General features: G+C 34.9%; 2 protein-coding genes across 2 annotated transcripts in view; one reads left to right on the top strand and one right to left on the bottom strand.

Moving 5' to 3' along the window:
- Positions 1–16,144, top strand: part of LOC117169380 (discoidin domain-containing receptor 2-like) — a 294,163-nt gene that overhangs the window by 211,226 nt on the left and 66,793 nt on the right. The window lies entirely within an intron of this gene.
- Positions 4,452–5,579, bottom strand: LOC117169865. Its single transcript, XM_033356373.1, has one exon. The coding sequence runs from the start codon at positions 5,577–5,579 to the stop codon at positions 4,452–4,454; it is 1,128 nt and encodes a 375-aa protein (XP_033212264.1).

A 16,144-nucleotide genomic window follows, 5' to 3' on the forward strand; every position in this document is an offset into this window, starting at 1 on the left:
TCTCCTAATTAAAAGAAAAACGAAAATGAAAAATTCTTTCTTCAAACAAAATAGAAATCGTAAATATAAAAAATTTCCTCTTCCAATTAAAGAATAAACTTAGTTAACTACCATTTAACCATTTACAAATAGATAACGGAAGTTTTTTTTAGTATTATGTATTACTTTTTAAGGGATATAGGGTCATAATTGCTTTAAAAAATGTTACATTTAATACTTAAGTGGCTCATTATTCACGAAAATTATAGCATGGAAAAACCTATAGATACCTGGCAACATCCTAGAATTGTCAGGGAATTTTTTTACAGAATTTGAGTAGAGGCCCTGAGATAATTCTAAGCATTATATTTTTTAATATTTGTATTGATATCTTTCAACATATTAAATATATAAAGAATATACCGATTATTAGTATAAATTACCGTGATTCTTTCCCAAATGAGCTAATTATTACTTTTACATTTTATAAAATAAAAAACCCGAAACTCCAGAACTGTCGCTTAATACATAAAAATATATTTTTTTAATTATTCTGTCTGTTAGTCTGTAGATGCTTAGTTTGTTAGCACGATAACTTTCGAAAGAGTTTACAGCTTGTCTTGGCCTTTGGTATATTTTTGAGTGTCTTAAACTAAAGGTCAAGTTCTTTAGCCAGCCATTTTGGATAAAAAATCATAAAGTGAGCGCATTGGAAACATTTTTGAGACAACTTTTTTTTAAGATTCAAACATTCTCTGTACGGATATATACAGTATTCAAAAAGACGAACAATTTATCCTAATGATGATTGGAAACTTCAAGCACATGCAAAATACGGAAAAAGACGAGAAGACAGAAATTGTCGATTTGAAAAAGATGTATAAATTTGTTAAGAATCGCTCTTGAATTAATCGTGAAATTAATCTCTTTTAATCGTGAAAAACATAATAATAGAGAGTAAAAAAATAAAATAAAATCCGTCTGCGGCGTGGGAAAATTCTCATCACAACTTTCGTCTTTTAATTTCTTGTTTATCTCGTGTGTGGGTTTTCAAAAAAATTAATTTTTTTATGCTTAAAAAAATAGCAAATCAGAAAATGTACTTGTAAAATAGGTGACAAATATAAGGAACAAGTGTCAAATATTTGCTGGAAGATAATATCAACTGCTGATATCATCCTTAATTTTGACGTGTTGAAAAGAAAAGAAGAGACGATATTTTGTCTACCATAATTTATTTGTTTAAAGTGTATACAGCGCGGGTGAGAAGACAACTGATATTCCCTGAGAATTTTTGAGAGATCGAAGGTGCAGAATGCACTTACAAAATACCCTTGGAAGGGATAGCACTCCCTATTGGACAAAAATAACTAGAAGTGGGAAACGTCGTTTACGCCTACTTACGGTCAATCTCTACCTTCAATTTGTCTGGTTTACACATTTTTACCTAGAAGACATTAGAATTTGTCCCGTTTAGAGGAGCCCCGCAATAAAGGGCTTAAGAGAAAACGTGTTACGATAGCTATGCCCAAGACTTATAACAATAAATTTTGAAACCCAAATTCCTCTTTTTGAATCTAGCAGTTTGTATACTAAGGACGGGCCTCATAAACAGATAAAACTTAAGTAGATGTTCTTCCAAATAGCATTTTAGGTCTCAAAACATAGTAAATGAAATTTAAACATAGAAAATATACAAAAATAGAAATTTCAATAAGACTACATTTATAACCGACGCGACATACTCCCCCCCTTGAGAGAATAGCGATCAACATTCAATACAATTAACATGTTTCACACTTTTCGTTATCGATTATAGGTAATGGAGATAATTTTTTTACATTTCGCTTAAATTCGTTGTTTGCAGTCTTTACAGTGACTGTTCTAATAACATCATCATTTCCAGGATGTGTTTTGATTACACGTGCCAATACCCACTGCTATAGTGGTAAATTTTCTTCTTTTAGAAGGACAATTGTTCCCTCCTTGATCCCATGTTGACCTGCCTTCCATTTGTGGCGAATATTCAATTCATTCAAATATTCTTTAGACCACCTGGTCCAGAAATGTTGACGAATTTTCTGGATATGTTGCAGCTGGATAGTCTGTTGTTTGAAGTGTCAGTAAAGTTTACCTCAGGTAAAGTCGTTAATGTATCACCAATTAAAAAATGTCCCGGTGTAAGGACGGTAAGGTCATTAAGGTCGCTGGACATAGGAGTAAGGGGGCGTGAGTTTAGGATTCCTTCAACTTCTATGAAGAACGTATTAAATTCTTCAAAAGTAAACAATTGGTCGGAAACTACTCGTTTAAAATGATGCTTAAAACATGTAACTGCTGATTCCCAGATACCCCCGAAGTGAGGAGAAAGAGGAGGAATAAAGTGCCATGTTGTGGCTTCATTTGTTGAAAAATGTTGACATCTTTGTTGATGAGCTTCCGAATTTTAAAAAACATATATTTCTCGCAGCTCATTGTGTGCTCCTATAAAATTTTTCCCATTGTCAGAGTAGATATTTGAGGGTTTACCTCGTCGAGCAATTAATCGTTTTAATGCTGCAATGAACCCGTCACTCGTCATATCGCTAACTACTTCAAGATGAACGGCTTTAACGACGAGACAAACAAATACGGCTACATAGACCTTCACACGCGTACGGTTTCGAAATTTTTTCTCTTTAATGTAAAAAGGTCCGCAGTAGTCGACCCCTACATTGGAGAATGGTCGGGCTGGAATTGATCTAACACTTGGTAAATTTCCCATCGTATATTTCGGTACCGACGGATTTGCGCGAAAGCATCTTATGCATTTTCGAATTATTTTTCGTATTTGATTCCGTCCATCAGGTAACCAGAAGTTACGTCGCAATGCGTAAAGTGTGGTCTGAATACCTGAGTGATGATTTTGCTTGTGATAATAATCGATAATTAAGCTTGTTACATAATGGGATCAAGGGAGAAGAATTGGATGTTTCTGTGAGTATGCAAGATCGGATTTTTCTAATCTCTCTCCTACGCGAAGATTGTCATCATTATCAAGAAAAGGGGTAAGTGAGAGTAATTTACTTTTAGGATGAATTTCCTTTCCTTTTTTAAAATTTGAGATTTCGGCAGTAAACTCGATATTTTGAATTAATTTGATTATTGTTTTTTCTGCATTTTCCAATTCTTTGACCGTTAAAGGACCCTGATGTCGTTTTTGTAATTTAAAACGCATGCAATATGCGATCACTCGGTTCAATGTTTCATAAGAAGAGTACTTTAGTAAAAGATCGTCATTTATGCCGTCGGTAACAAAACATGAAACTTTTTTCATTCCCGGCACGTCGCTTAACGTACTTAGCTCAAGATTCGGACAGTTCGTTTTACGCCTGACAAAGCCACTGTGGTCCATTGAACCATTGTGCGTTTTTCACAAATTCATTCGGAAGCTGACCTCGTGATAATGCATCGGCTGGATTATCTTCTGAACGAATGTGAAGCCATTCACTTGGATTGGATTGATTTTGAATATCAGCAACACGATTTGCTTCAAATGTCTTTAGCAAATGTGGGGAAGTGTGAATCCAATGTAGCGTAATAGTGGAATCTGACCACAATACTACTTTCTCGAAAGAAATTCCCGTGATGGCAATGGTTTGTTTAATGAGCTTAGCAAGAAGTTGAGCTCCACACAACTCGAGTCGTGGCAGAGAAACTGTTTTCAATGGTGCTGCACGCGATTTCGCATAAAATAACGCGGCGCTTATGTTTCCGGTAGAATCCATTGATCTTAAATAAATACATGCTCCGTAGCCACACTCACTTGAGAAGTGCGTCATTAATTAAGGCTTTTCTTTCGACGGACACGTTATTGATAACTGGAAGTTGGTCACAGAATTCCACCCAAGCGGTAAACACGCTGTTAGGAACTGATTCATCCCAGTCTAATTTGAATTGCCAAAGTCTTTGCATGATTCGTTTTGCGTATAAAATGATTGGCCCTAGTAGACCTAAAGGATTAAAGATTTTTGCAATTTCGGACAGAATTTTTCGTTTAGATTTTATTAATTTTGCAGCTACTGGCTTGACGATGTACGTTATGCAATCGTTTTGTGCATTCCAGATAGTGCCTAAGGTTTTCATGGATTCTTGTTTGTCTAAATGACAAGCATCTAATTGACAATTGGGAATTATATTTTCCTCATCTAAGTCGCGTAAGATCTGTGAATCGTTTGATCCTCACTGTCAAAGTACGAAACCACCGAGTTTTAGTAATTCAGTGATTTCATTCCTAATTTCTAATGCTCCTTCAATCGTAGTAGCGCCAGAGAGTAAATTGTCAACGTACATATCTTTAGTTAACACGCGTGATGCTCTGGGAAATCTATGTCCTTCATCTTCAGCGAGTTGTTGTAAACAACGTATCGCTAAGAAAGGCGCAGAAGCTAGGCCAAACGTGACTGTATTTAATTCAAAAGTTTTAATATTATTCACGTCCCCCAAAGAATGCGTTGATACTTTCGATCTTCTGGTCGTACGTGAATTTGTCTGTACATCTTCTCAATATCAGCTGTTATAACATAATTATGCAAGCGAAATTTGAGGATTAGGGAGACTATATCGCTTTGAATAGTAGGCCCTACCATAAGTTTGTCATTAAGTGACAGGCCGGTATTTGTTTTAGCAGACCCGTTGAAAACTACGCGTAGCTTAGTAGATAAGCTGTTTTCCTTAATTACCGCGTGATGGGGTAAATAAAAACCGTCTCCATCAATGCCGTCGGTGATTTCGGTCATGTGATTTAATGTTACATATTCGTCTAAGACCTGTCTGTATTTGACTTCTAAATTAGGATTTTTTGTGAATTTGTAAAATAATGATTTTAAACATTTTAATGCCTTAGACTGCGATTCACCTAATGCTTCTTTATTGTTTTTAAACGGCAGAGCTACGATGTAACGACCCGATTTATTGCGCGTAATATATTGCTGAAAGTGCTTATCGCATTCTAGTTCTTCAGCTGAGAAGTGATTTTGAGGTTGCCCTTCTTCAATTTCCCAAAATCGGTTAACACTATCTTGTAACTCAGTTATCTGACAATTTACTAGATTATTATGCATTTTCGAACTACCCGGAGTTCCACCAATTATCCAACCCAAACGTGTTTTTTGAACGCATAAATCTTCTCCGCAAGTAGAAAGATCGATCTGCCCTATGTAAAACATGGATAAAGTGGGGCCTGCTCCTATTAATAAATCAACAGGTGCAGGTACATTAAATTGTGGATCGGCTAACGGTACATTTGCGGGTATTCGCAATTTCTCGCGTGAAAGTATTTCGTTAGGAACCAGATTGGAAATTTCTGGAACTGTCAAACAAGTAAGAGTTTTTTCAAAAGAATTATGCATTGAACGAATTTTTAATTTGACTACATGTTTTGTTACAGTAGATAAATCGTTCATTGCTCCTTCAGGAATGGAACATTTCTTTTTTGCTAATCCAAGTTTGTTTGGGAATTTTTCTGTAACAAAGTTGGCAGAGGAACAAGTGTCAAGTAAAGCACGTCCGCGTATTAATTTATGATCATTGCTATAAACGTTTACAATTGCACTAGTCATTAATTGGGAAGCTGGTGCTTTAAGTGTCAATGAAAAATTATTTTGTCCTGTACCTGCCGTGGTTAATTTTCAATCGTTTCGCGTAATTTGCTCTTGCGGCATATGAAGCAAGGCATTGTGAGGTTCCTCACAGACCGGACATTTTGTGAAATTACACGACTTGTCTCCGTGCATTCTTAAACAGTTCAGGCATAGAGAGGCATCCCTTGCTGCTTGAATGCGACGGGATATTGACAAACTGCAGAATTTTTCGCATCTGCATACGGGATGTTGGTTTTCGATACAAATTGGACATGATTTACCGGTTTTCGAAAGAAATGCTTGTCTCGTCGTTCTCCGAGAATTAGTTTTGTTATTAGACTGCGGTGACGGTTTTATTGAAGCAGAAGTCTGAAGTATATGTTCTACCTTATCTCTATCGCGTTTCGAAAGTCTAGATGCTACCTTATATAAAAATTCAAACATTTCCTCTAATTTTGGGAGGGTATCGCGTTTTAATATTTCCTCCCATTTCTCCGCCGTTAATTTGTGAAGTTTTTCTTCCAAAATTTGCACGACAATTTCCTCATTTAAGTGAACTTCTTAAGTTTTTAGGGATTCTAAGTGCTGCTGAGCTTCATCAGCTAAACGTCTCAAACCTTCTGCGGATTCCTTTTCTTGAACAGGAAGTCGCAATAGAAGGCTCAAGTGTCTTGATATAATTAAACGTTTGTCAGAAAATGCGCTTTGCAGTAAGTTCCACGCACGATCATAGTTACCGTCTGTGATTGAAATGTGTTTTATTTTATTTTCAGCTTCTCTAGTTACTGCAGATTTTAAATATTGTAATTTTTCAATGTTATTAAAATCAGATTGATTGTGGATCATTAAAGTAAAGGCATCTTTAAAGGATAGCCAGTCTTCATATTTACCGATAAATTTTGGGAGAGAAGCTTCCGGTAACTTGATACGTCGTTTCATTACTGTGCTACGGGACGTTTCTCCATGTGTGCCATGAGATTCATTTTCAACTTCGGGGGAACTGTGAGGAGCCTGTTTAGCTAAATGTTTTGATTCAGTTATTAAATCACGGTAAATTTCCTCGATTTCAAATCTCTCTGTCGCGTGATCCCGGTCTTCTTCTAAAATTTCAAGTTCGTCCGAAACTTTCTCAAAATCGACAAAGATTTGTTTTAACTTATCAACTCTAACATTTAGTTTAATTAAATCAGGTTCTTGTTTTTTATATTCTTCTAAAAAATTACGAAATATTTTCAATTGCGCTTTTTGGTTTCACCGTCTCTGATGTAAACTTTTTATTTCTACGCTCGTCATTTTCGGAAAGAAGGATAAGAGGATTAATTGGGTGAAATGGAATATGTATTGATGATGATTTTAACGAGCCTACCTTACTGTTTGAACTTTGCTGGTATTGAATTCTTTGGACGGCTGTCTCTCTGGAGGTAAAGGTTGCTTCCTTGAGACTCGTTCTGAATGGATTGTTGAGGAAAATCTATTTTTTCCGTTTTCAAATAGATGATAAAATTGGTACAGTCACTGTTCACTGTTGCTATATCGTTTGCCAAAGCAACACACTGATTTAAACAGACACGGTTTCCAGAAATTTTAAGTCACCGTTCACTGTCGCTTTATCGTTTTTCAAAGCAAAACACTGATTTGAACATTCACTGTCTCTAGAAATTTTAGGTCACTGTTCACTGTTGCTTTATCGTTTTTCAAAGCAAAACACTGATTTGAAGTCACTGTTTCTAGAAATTTTAAGTCACTGTTCACTGTTGCTTTATCGTTTTTCAAAGCAAAACACTGATTCGAACAGTCACTGTCTCTAGAAATTTTAAGTCACTGTTCACTGTTGCTTTACCGTTTTCCAAAGCAAAATACTGATTTGAACAGTCACTGTCCCTAGAAATTTTAAACGTTTATTAGTTGCTTAATCATGAATTGATTCATGAAAATTATGTATCTCACTACACTGTTACACTCTTAATCCGACTCGAAGGACCATGTAAAATAGGTGACAAATATAAGGAACAAGTGTCAAATATTTGCTGGAAGATAATATCAACTGCTGATATTATCCTTAATTTTGATGTGTTGAAAAGAAAAGAAGAGACAATATTTTGTCTACCATAATTTATTTGTTTAAAGTGTATACAGCGCGAGTGAGAAGACAACTGATATTCCCTGAGAATTTTTAGAGATCGAAGGTGCAGAATGCACTTACAAAATACCCTTGGAAGGGATAGCACTCCCTATTGGACAAAAATAACTAGAAGTGGGAAACGTCGTTTACGCCTACTTACGGTCAATCTCTACCTTGAATTTGTCTGATTTGCACATTTTTACCTAGAAGAGATTAGAATTTGTCCCGTTTAGAGGAGCCCCGCAATAAAGGGCTTAAGAGAAAGCGTGTTACGATAGCTATGCCCAAGACTTATAACAATAAATTTTGAAACCCAAATTTCTCTTTTTGAATCTAGCAGTTTGTATACTAAGGACGGGCCTCACAAACAGATAAAACTTAAGCAGATGTTCTTCCAAATAGCATTTTAGGTCTCAAAACATAGTAAATGAAATTTAAACATAGAAAATATACAAAAATAGAAATTTAAATAAGACTACATTTATAAGCTACGCGACAGTACTTTTTCATTCAACAATTTCATAGCATTTGAAAGATTCCGAAATCTCTAAATGTATTTTCAATATATATGTGTGTGTGTGGGTGGGTGGATGGGTGGATGTGTGTAATAAATAGTTAATTAAGTCTGGAGCACCTGTAATTTTTGACCTAGTACTATAAGTTTCTCACAAGTAGTGATACGTTTCTCTCGTTTAGTGTATAAGGACCGGAAGAATCAAGAGTATCAGCGGAATGCGTGCGATTTATAGATATAATATAGGTTTATATATGCGTATAGGTATTAGTTAAATCTTCGTAAACAAACCCACTGTAGCCAGCGAGCGACCATCCGAGCGTATACACACATATATTAAGAAGTGAATGATGTCCATGCAATAGTGTGCGTTCGTACACTTCTCTCCGGCTTTCTTTTTGCCATGCGCCAGCGTGAAACACAACATCAAGTGACCCCCATTTTTCGTATAGTGGTTTAGAAAGATTGCAAGGCGTTCGTAACGAAATGTTCAACATTCTGTTTCATTTCTTTCAAAGCACTATACTAATTTTCGTTATTCGAATTCATTACAAAATTTAATACAGCGATTTAGTAATACTGTACGATTTATTCTAATCAAAGATATTAGTCTGCATTTTCACAGTCACTATTCGACTTTTTCTAACCGAACCTCGATTATCCGTAAATTCGAACACTTTATTTGAATTACGGATATGCGATAAAAGAAATGTTAATATCCAACGTCTCTCCGTGTAGGTTTTATTTATTTATAGTCAATTTGTGGATCGTCTTAATTAATATGTCGTTTCGAATTGATCCAGTATACACTTTATTTATTAAATCTTTAAAATCAGCTACTATATTTGTTTAAAAACTCAATTATTTCATGTTCGGACTATTTATTATTTTTTTCAGCCACACTTTTTATTTTTTATTTATTTTCCACAACTGAGTGAAGGATTCCATCACAGTCTGGTGGCTCGGAAAGCCGTCGGTCGACTATTCTTAGATGCAGCTCTTTCGTCGCCTTTTGTTGCCTGGGGGTGAATAACACTGAATAACATTCAGGGACTTCCTCCTTAGCATTCGAAGCGGAAAGGCGTGAATGCAATTTATCCTGGCGTGAATTATTGTCCTTCAATAGGCCTCCGATTTCTGAAACAAGATAAAATCAAATAAATAGGCTCAAATTTCAACCTTCAGAAATTGTAAGCTGAACCAACAACTTTTCAAATTTTCAAAAGAGGCGTTCAGAATTTAAAATATGAATGCTTTTAAGTTACGTTTTAAAGCGTAGTAGTCAAAATATTGTTTGGTGTTAAATGGGTAAATAGGGTCAAATGAAAACGCAAAATTCATGGATGGATTGACAGTGACCTAAAAACATAATAGTGCAAATTTATATATTTATTTATTCGCGTTGTAAACAATAAATACCAATCATAAAAGTTTGAGAAATTAAAAAATTACTCACTTAAGGGTTGTTTGTAATTTATGCCATACATTCGGGAGGGAGACTTTTTTTGTTGAGATTTTTGACATTTAAAGGGAGGGGGCTCACGCATAATGTAATCTGATGCATGGGAAACTATAATGTGAATAACAATTTATTTGGATGCGTGTAAAATTGAAAATTGGTGATTTTATTTGGCAAGTAAAGCCCCTCGGTATACACTTTAAACTCTTTCCACAACATCCTTTTTTATCACTTTCTTAAAGAATTACTCCTTTTAGCTTGTTTTCAAGAAACTTCCCCTTTTTCTCCGTTTGATTCCATTTTTCGCATGAATTCGAATTGAATTAATAGAATTGGATTAGAAAATTCAATTATTTTTTATTAAAAGTTTATCCTTTTTATTAAAAAGTCTGTAATTATATTTTTCCTTAAATATTCATCTCTTTTGGTTGAAAATTAAACTATATGGTTGAAAGTTTATGGGTTTTTTTGTTGTAAATTTGGTTTTGTTTTTTGCAGAAAATAAATTTTAGTGATTGATAATTCAACTAATTGGTTGAATGTAGCACTAATATTTTAGAAGTATATTTTATTGGTTGCAGATTCAACTATTTTGTTGAGTTCTTTTTGTTTATTTTTTTTATTCGTATAAAAAATTCCTCTATTACATTATTCATTAAGAACCAATCATTTTTGGTTAAAAGTTGAAGTACATTCTCTAGAATTAAACTAGTTGATTAAAAATTAATTAATTTTTTAAATTCAACTTTCTGATAGAAAAGTTGTCCCTTGGCTTTAAGATTCAATTGTTTTGTTGAAAATTAACTTTTTGGCCCAGAATTAATTTTTTCGGGTAGAAAATTGAACTGTCTTATTGAAAATTATCTTTTTGGTTGAAAATTAAACTTACGGCTAAAAATTTATATTTGCAGGTAGATAATTTAACTCTTTTATAGAGAAATTGCCTTTTTGTTTGAAAATTCAACCATTTGGTTAACATTTTTTCTTTCTTAAATAAAAAATCTTTCTTGGTTGAAAATTTATCTGTTTTGGTAAGGAATCAATCTTTTTTGGTTGAAAATTGAACTATTTTGTTGAAAATTCATTATACAGTGAAACTCTTAGATTGCCCTCCCTTCTATAGCCCTTCCGATAATTGATGCCTCGCCGCAGGTAGGTATAACAGGAGTTGCGCGGATGCCACGGCGTCTGCGGTTGTCACTCAGGTAAGCACTCGAGCGTGAACAAACAAAAGCGGAGCGGGCTATTATGAGTTTTTATTTTAGGTGTTCCTAAAACAAAAATTGGAGAAAAAAGTTTACCATGTGTAACTTTCTATGAAGATTTGTTTCAATGACGAGGTAGGGATAAAAAAGTTTTTAAACAGCGTGATGCAGTTTTTAAACGAGCCCTTATAGGATTTTCTGTGCGTTCTATTTTTTCGTTTTCCCCTTCATGCTAGCCACTTTCGAGGTCCGAAAAATGGCCCTAAATAAAAGTTATGTGCATCTTTAAGTACGTAAACGCAGCTTTCGCACTAAGTAACCTTCACCTAAAAAAGTTTAGCATTGTAGAAATGGAACATATTTTTCTTATAAAGCGTGAAAATTGATTAAATAAATGGTTTTTTTAAAAAATGAAATATGATTCTATTTTTCTTAGATATCTTTTCGCTATTTGGTGCGATAGAGATACATTTGTTACTTAATGTTTGTATATAGGAAGAAATTTAAGAGAAAAAGCGGTTTAAATTTTGGGAAGCGAGAATGTCATCACTTCATAAAATCCTTATTAACCTGGATTTTCTGTAAGTTTCAAGATTATTCAATGGAACTCGGCTGAACAAACTTTTAAAGGTTTGTTGAATTTATAAAATGCAGAAAAATCGACAATTTTACCTATATTCTTCATCAACTGACGTAAATCTAGTTAACCCTGTTGCCAATTTAAGCAACTGACAGAAACAAATAACCAGGATTACAAAAGCTGACTTTTTTCTTATCAATTTTCAGGACATTTTTTAAGCCTGGCGGTTTTCAACCACAATTTCCTGTACGTTGACTAAGTTCTTCTTATTCATTGTAAATGGACTCTTTTCAGAGCAGATAGAATGAACCCATTTGAAGTTTCAATAGCGCGAGAATTAACTTTGAACAAGTCTAAAACAAAAGAACGAATTCCTTCGACAACGCGACGCGTTTCGAGTATTTCACTCGTTCAAATAAACGGCGCGTTCTGAACAATAAATGATTCAGTGCAGCCTGGGAAAAAGTCAGTCCATCGAAGCGGAAACAATTTGCCGGATTACGTTTTTTTTTGCAAATTCGATGGTCAGCGGTCTCTCTGCAGAGTATGGAAACTCCTTTTCCCTTGTTTGAATTCGGACGTTAATTACATCTGTCCATAGAGAATGGAGTTCTGCGCAAGCATAGGACACTGCTGGCTTGGGCCGGAGTTTGCTCTGCGCAACAAGTAAAGAACGATCAATACGTAACATACTTGGTGTCCAGGAAGCAACACTCTCATCCCATCCTTCTAATCGGGTCCACGCACTTTGCGAGCCACGAGCTGCCTTTCATCAATCTCAGCTTTTTCATTTATTCTTAGGTCGAGTGTGACTTGTCGGCAAAACTTCAAAAGATGCCGGATTTTAATTTTCCCTTCCGGCATATTTTGCCGGATTTGTATTTTTCCTTTCCGCATATTTCTAAGGAATTCCAAAGTATTATAGGCTAATTCTAACAAGTTTGAAAAGAAGTCAAAGAAGGCGTCGTGCGTTTACAAAAAAAGAGTTTTGTAGCTTATTAAAATTTTAATTAAGTCGTTCAAGTCTCTCCCTCCCTACTTTCCCTCCCATACTTACCCCCACCGCATTATGTTTCTTCCCCTTTCTCCCTCCCTTTACCATACTTTCCCTGCCCTGCCCCTCTCATTTGTCCTACTTTACCTCCTCACTCCTCCCCCCAACTACACCCCTACTCTTTACTTTCTCTCGCTTTCTCTCTCCTCTCCTCACTTAACTGCCCATATCTTACCTCCCCTTCTTCCACCTCCTGTACTTCTCCTCCCTACCCCCTTCCTCACTTTCTTATTCCCTCCTTTCACTCCATGGATGGACGGACATCTGACCGAAACTATGAAGAACCATCCATTAATTAAGAACAACTTTTGGGTGGAGGGGTTTAGGGGAAACGTTACGATCCTTTACGTGAGAGGAGGAAAGGTGTAAATCGATGCTGTTGTGTGATATTTTTAAAATAACAAACTCATAGGAAATGCATGCATCCAAAATTATAATATATATCTTCACAAAAAAAGGATTTACCGGGACAACCCATTCGATCCATTTCTCTTCTAGGCTGATCCAGGGATATCTCAGGGATCTCCCAGGGACAACCCGTCGGATATCCCTGGTATATCCCTGAGATAACCTGAAAGATAAATGGGATCGAATTACTTTGACGGTAACGTTAAAGTTGGTTCATTTTACAATAAGACATTATAATAGTGAAGCCGCGGGGCCGAAAAAGAGGCGGTGCTCAGTCATGTGTGACAAACAGCATAAGGGCGGTAACCTTTGGCACGTTAGTTGCGAGAGCTGTTAGCATGCCTCCATATCCAGCATAAATGGCTCATGCGACCCTAACTGCTTATGTTTGAATTGTCTAAATTTATGTTAAATGCCACTGCAAGCTATGGCTGAATCAAGTTTTAAATCCAAGTTCCAGTGTATGTGGATTTTTCTTATACCATTCTGTATACCAAACAAAAATAAGGTTTTTCACTTCTTTTTTTTAATTGCTATTACCCATAAAATCACTCAACATTTCTAAAGTTTTTTTAGGTCAAAGGATTTTTAAAGAATTTTATCGGATTTCACGGGAATTTATCAGATTTTCGAGATTTTAACTAATTTCAGATTTGATGAAATTAAACTGGATATTATAATATTTTAATGAAATTTCAGAGAATTTGTTCACTAGAATTAGGAGATATTAATGGATTTCAAAAATGTTAAGAGATTCTTAAATATTTTAAAGGCATGTCCAAAGATTTGCAAAATTTTAAAGATTATAATGCCCTCATCCTATTTGCCACGCTTGACTAATCACCGTCTCTCTTTCGAACTCGCGCCTCATCTCATCATGAAATCACCGAATACGTCAATTTTACGAACGACGTAAACCTGGTTTGATTATATCCAAGTTTCAGTGTATCTTTACATTCTCATCCCAAGGGGCTTCCGATAAAACACTGGGGGGGGGGGGGTTAAGTCTAGTGTTACACAATGACAAACAACTACAGGAATATTTATAAAAATGAGGCAAATATGGAGGGGTGGGGGTAAAAATCGTTGGATAAATGAGCCTTGTGACTCATGCACGTCCCCAAATTAAAAAGGTCTCAGTTCAAAGGTAGCACTCCAAGAGCACATACCTAATATTTTGACTATGTTTTAGGAGAAATAAAGATCGTTCTCAGAAATCAAATTTTTCATTCAGAATAAAAATAAAAACATACTTTTAAAATGCATCAGTGATGAATTGAAGCGTGAAAAGCTGAATCCGGAAATGTCATTTGGTTCCGAGAAAAATGGCGGAAGACATTTTTTTAGTCTAAGCGCAAGTTTTCTCTTCTCTGGGCATTCGTTCAAAATCCAATTTTTAATGTTAAAAAATTATTTGCTTTGCTTGATTTTATGAGATAAAACTGGAAATTCTTTAAATTCGTAAAATCTCAGAATTTCAGTTGATGTTAAATTTATACAGTGATAATCAGTGCTAAATTTATGTTATTTATTTTTTTATTTATGCAAGATTTTAGTTTCAGTTAACGTTGATCGAATATGTTTACACATAAATCTCTCTTATCTTATAGTTTAGGACGCATGTACTACAAAATGGAGCTAAGCTGTACATTTTTTCAGTTTTGTATGATAAGGTCCAAAAGACATTTAAATTATGTATAGATTACTCACATACATTTCCTTTTCCTGACCCTCTTTCATAATATCAAGCACAAATATAAATTTGATTCATAAACAACTCTTTATCATTCCTTAAAGTGAGCGACTTTTCCCACAATATCCGGCTAAGTCTCTCACTCAGGGGTCCACCAAGTGTTTAAAAGATTTCGGGAGATTTATACGGATTTTTACAGGTAGTAAAGATTTTAATGGATTGCGAAATATTTCCAAATGTATCAAGGGACTTTAATGAAATTTCAAGCGTTTTTATATTCACCAAGAAAATTCACATATTTTTGATTTTTAAACAGTGAATTTGTGCAGACTTATTATACGTTTGTGTAGTACTTCGATATGAGATTATGAATGAACTAAAATAAATCGTTCCTTTGTAGTTCGTTTACTTTTTCATATATGATATTTTTCCATATAATGATTTTATAGCATGCATACATTTTCAGAAACTTCTACAAAGCCAAGTGTTTAACGAGTTTTTAGACACAATCAAACCAAACTTTCTAAACTGAAAATATTATACGAATGAACCTTTTATACTTTATGACTAACGAAGCTGCACTATAAAACATTTAAAATAAATTTTCACATTTATGAAAAATAAAACAATCGCTTATGATAAAGTTTATCAGTCAGAAAAAGAGATAATTAATTTTTTTAAATAAAGTTCAGGGTGATTTATTTTCCCCCACACTTGCAGCTTAGCCTCATTTTAGGATTGGGTCAAACAGTACGAGACGCATATAGAACACAGAAAATCGCCGATCCACCAATGTACACCGAAATCGGTGTTGAATAGAGTTGCAACAAATTTGAGCGACACAGGTTCATTCTGTAAGTCACCTGTCAAGATTATTTTGCCGGTCGTTATATGAGTGAAACAGATGTTAATAAGCAGGTAAGTTATAATAATAATTATCTAACTTTTTATTTCCTCCCATTTACGAGCGACTAAATAGTCTTGGAATAAAACTAGTACTTGGCGTGATGTAATACCCAAATGTTAGGTTAGTCAAAACCTACTATATGACATTCAAACCACCAAATCCGGGATGTACAAACTAAGTCGTGACCGTCTGCATCGAAATTGATGCCTGGCCGTTCGAACAAATTTCCACTAGATTTTCCGCGGAAGTTTAAAGGTATCTTAGATATCTAATCTTGCACTGGCAAGTGTCATACATGAAAGATAAGGTAAATACAATTGTAAATAAAAACAGAAATTTGTTTTTAGCGATGAGTAGGGATGTAAATTTGCATGAAACTTTAGCCTGATGAAAAGTTTCATGAAACATTGGGAGTTTCGTGAACATTGTAATGTTTCAAATATAGCGGCGGGAACATTCAAACTGATAAGATAAAAGCCTATTAGGTATTTTCACTTAATTAAACAGCTAACTTCACTTCGTATATTGCTGAGGGGAAAATAAGGGACCAAATGTATGGGATTCAGTTCATTTTTGTCCTATTTTGCTAACATCTTCGTAAA

Source organism: Belonocnema kinseyi, chromosome 3 (genome assembly GCF_010883055.1).
Source record: "Belonocnema kinseyi isolate 2016_QV_RU_SX_M_011 chromosome 3, B_treatae_v1, whole genome shotgun sequence".
In the NCBI taxonomy this organism is placed as follows: Eukaryota; Metazoa; Arthropoda; class Insecta; order Hymenoptera; family Cynipidae; genus Belonocnema; species Belonocnema kinseyi.

Coding starts and splice junctions, on each gene's coding strand:
- LOC117169865 (XM_033356373.1), bottom strand. CDS start 5,579: ATGACTAGTGCAATTGTAAACGTTTATAGCAATGATCATAAATTAATA.